The sequence below is a fragment of the Microplitis demolitor genome, chromosome 1 (genome assembly GCF_026212275.2).
Source record: "Microplitis demolitor isolate Queensland-Clemson2020A chromosome 1, iyMicDemo2.1a, whole genome shotgun sequence".
NCBI classification, from domain to species: Eukaryota; Metazoa; Arthropoda; class Insecta; order Hymenoptera; family Braconidae; genus Microplitis; species Microplitis demolitor.
The window spans coordinates 7,736,664-7,738,666 of NC_068545.1; the positions used below are offsets into that span (position 1 = coordinate 7,736,664).

Consider the following 2,003-nt stretch of genomic DNA (forward strand, 5'->3'; position numbering starts at 1 on the left):
TCTATTGACATCCCCGACACTGCAACGGTAATGATGTATCTTTAAACACATTTTCCTGAGTTATACAAATACAACCAACGTTCAACTTCAACAAATCCAAACATCGAAGACCTCAGCCTCACATTTTTCTGGGAACTATTATATTTCCATGAAGAATTCATACAAAGAATTATGACTCAAATAGAGTACAAACAATTATTTCCTTACGTACAGTATCACTACGACAACAGTATAGTAGAAAAAGACACTATTCATTAAAATATTATCGATAATACAGTTATGACCTACACAATGACTTAATATACAATTAGATAAAGAAATTTTATAAGAAAAATTGGTTCTTATAACTATGTAGAATCGAATGAGAAAAAATATCTAAATAAATAAGAAATAATATAACAGTAAATCTTTTATTTGACAACCCATCCCATTATCTTTTAAACAGATCCCAGCTTCCATAGGAAAATCACCCACTCCAATCACCTACCGTTACATCAATTACCTCACAAAATCATCATCAAAAAACTCATATCCAAATCATCAGAAATCAGCCTACATAATCACTTACCCAAATCACAGCAGATCAACCAACCCATCAGACCCCCACGTACACACCCCACCGCCAACACCTTTCTCCAGACGCCCGATTCCCACACCCCACCGCCAAATTCTTTTTCTCAAGACACCTTTCACCTGAACCCCTGGCGCCAGACACTAGGAGAGAGGGCAGGGCTCTCCATCTGTGCTCTACAGTAGTCATGAAAATATATTATACTAATAAAAATAATAATGATAGAAATCTACTACATATCGTCAAATAAACTTTCATCAAAATCTTCAAGTAAATATAAATGATTTAGAGAAGCCACGTTTTCAAATTCTCTAATAATTTCATCACCTTCATTATTGACGCGATTAGGGGAATGTACATAAGTAATTAAATGAAGATGGAAAAAAACTTGAATTTTCCCCCTCTACTCGCTTATACCGGATTGTCATTTATGTTATACCTCGAGTTTGGTAGATTCCAAAATTGGTTCGTCACGACAGGTTATAGTATACTATAACTAAAGAGTAATAGTGTATATTATTATACTATAATGAAAATAATATTTGTGTTTGTATCATCAATGACACCATTAGTGTCTTTGTCTGCAGCATATTCTTCGCCTTTCCGGGATCATAGTTACTTTCTTACGGATTTTACAGGGACACGAAAAATAAATACGCTTGCAATGATTAGTACTCATAATTCCGCCACACTTAAAACTTTCATACTGGCAGCTCAAATACAACAATTGAACATAACTGAACAATTAAAAGCAGGTGTACGAGTATTTGACTTTCGAGTACGTAGCTTCGAGAATGTTTTTGCAATACATCATGATCTCGTATATTTGAGAATGATCTTTGTTGATATAGTGAACCAAGTGATAGAATCTTTGAGAGAATATCCATTTGAATTTGTAATAATGCTCATGCAAAAGAAGTACGTTAGTGAGGCGAGCACAATGACAGAATGTGAATTTCTAAAGAACAAATACATTAAGCCACTTGGTAATCTGTTTGTACAATTTTGGTCAGTCGACGGCATTGTTGAAAAACATCGGGGTAAAATTTTGTTAGCTCGTGGTAATAAGGGTTTTGGGGAATGCGTGGTGGCTCTGGATTGCGAGCAGAAAAATCAATGGAAAATATCACCTAGCTTTACTCGTGATGACAAATGAAATGCTATAATCTCTTTTTAAGATAAATTGTTCAACACTTATTCCAGAAAGTCATGTTATATCAATTATTTATCAGATCATGGTGGCATAATTGGTCCTAATACTATCTTTAAGAGAACCAGCATATTTTCTACCCGATGAATATCCTCCCGGAATCATCTCACTTGCATTCAATTAAAATTATCTGCGGCATATCTCGTCAAAATACTTTTATACCAGAGGTCCATAATACCCTGCTTTTTTGACTCTCACCTAAATCCTGCACATCTGCAGTCA

At 34.7% G+C, this 2,003-nt stretch overlaps 1 protein-coding gene across 1 annotated transcript; it reads left to right on the forward strand.

Moving 5' to 3' along the window:
• Window positions 1–1,100: 1,100 nt before the first annotated feature.
• Window positions 1,101–1,727, forward strand: LOC128667594 (uncharacterized). The gene has a single exon (XM_053738377.1). The coding sequence runs from the start codon at window positions 1,101–1,103 to the stop codon at window positions 1,725–1,727; it is 627 nt and encodes a 208-aa protein (XP_053594352.1).
• Window positions 1,728–2,003: the final 276 nt, after the last annotated feature.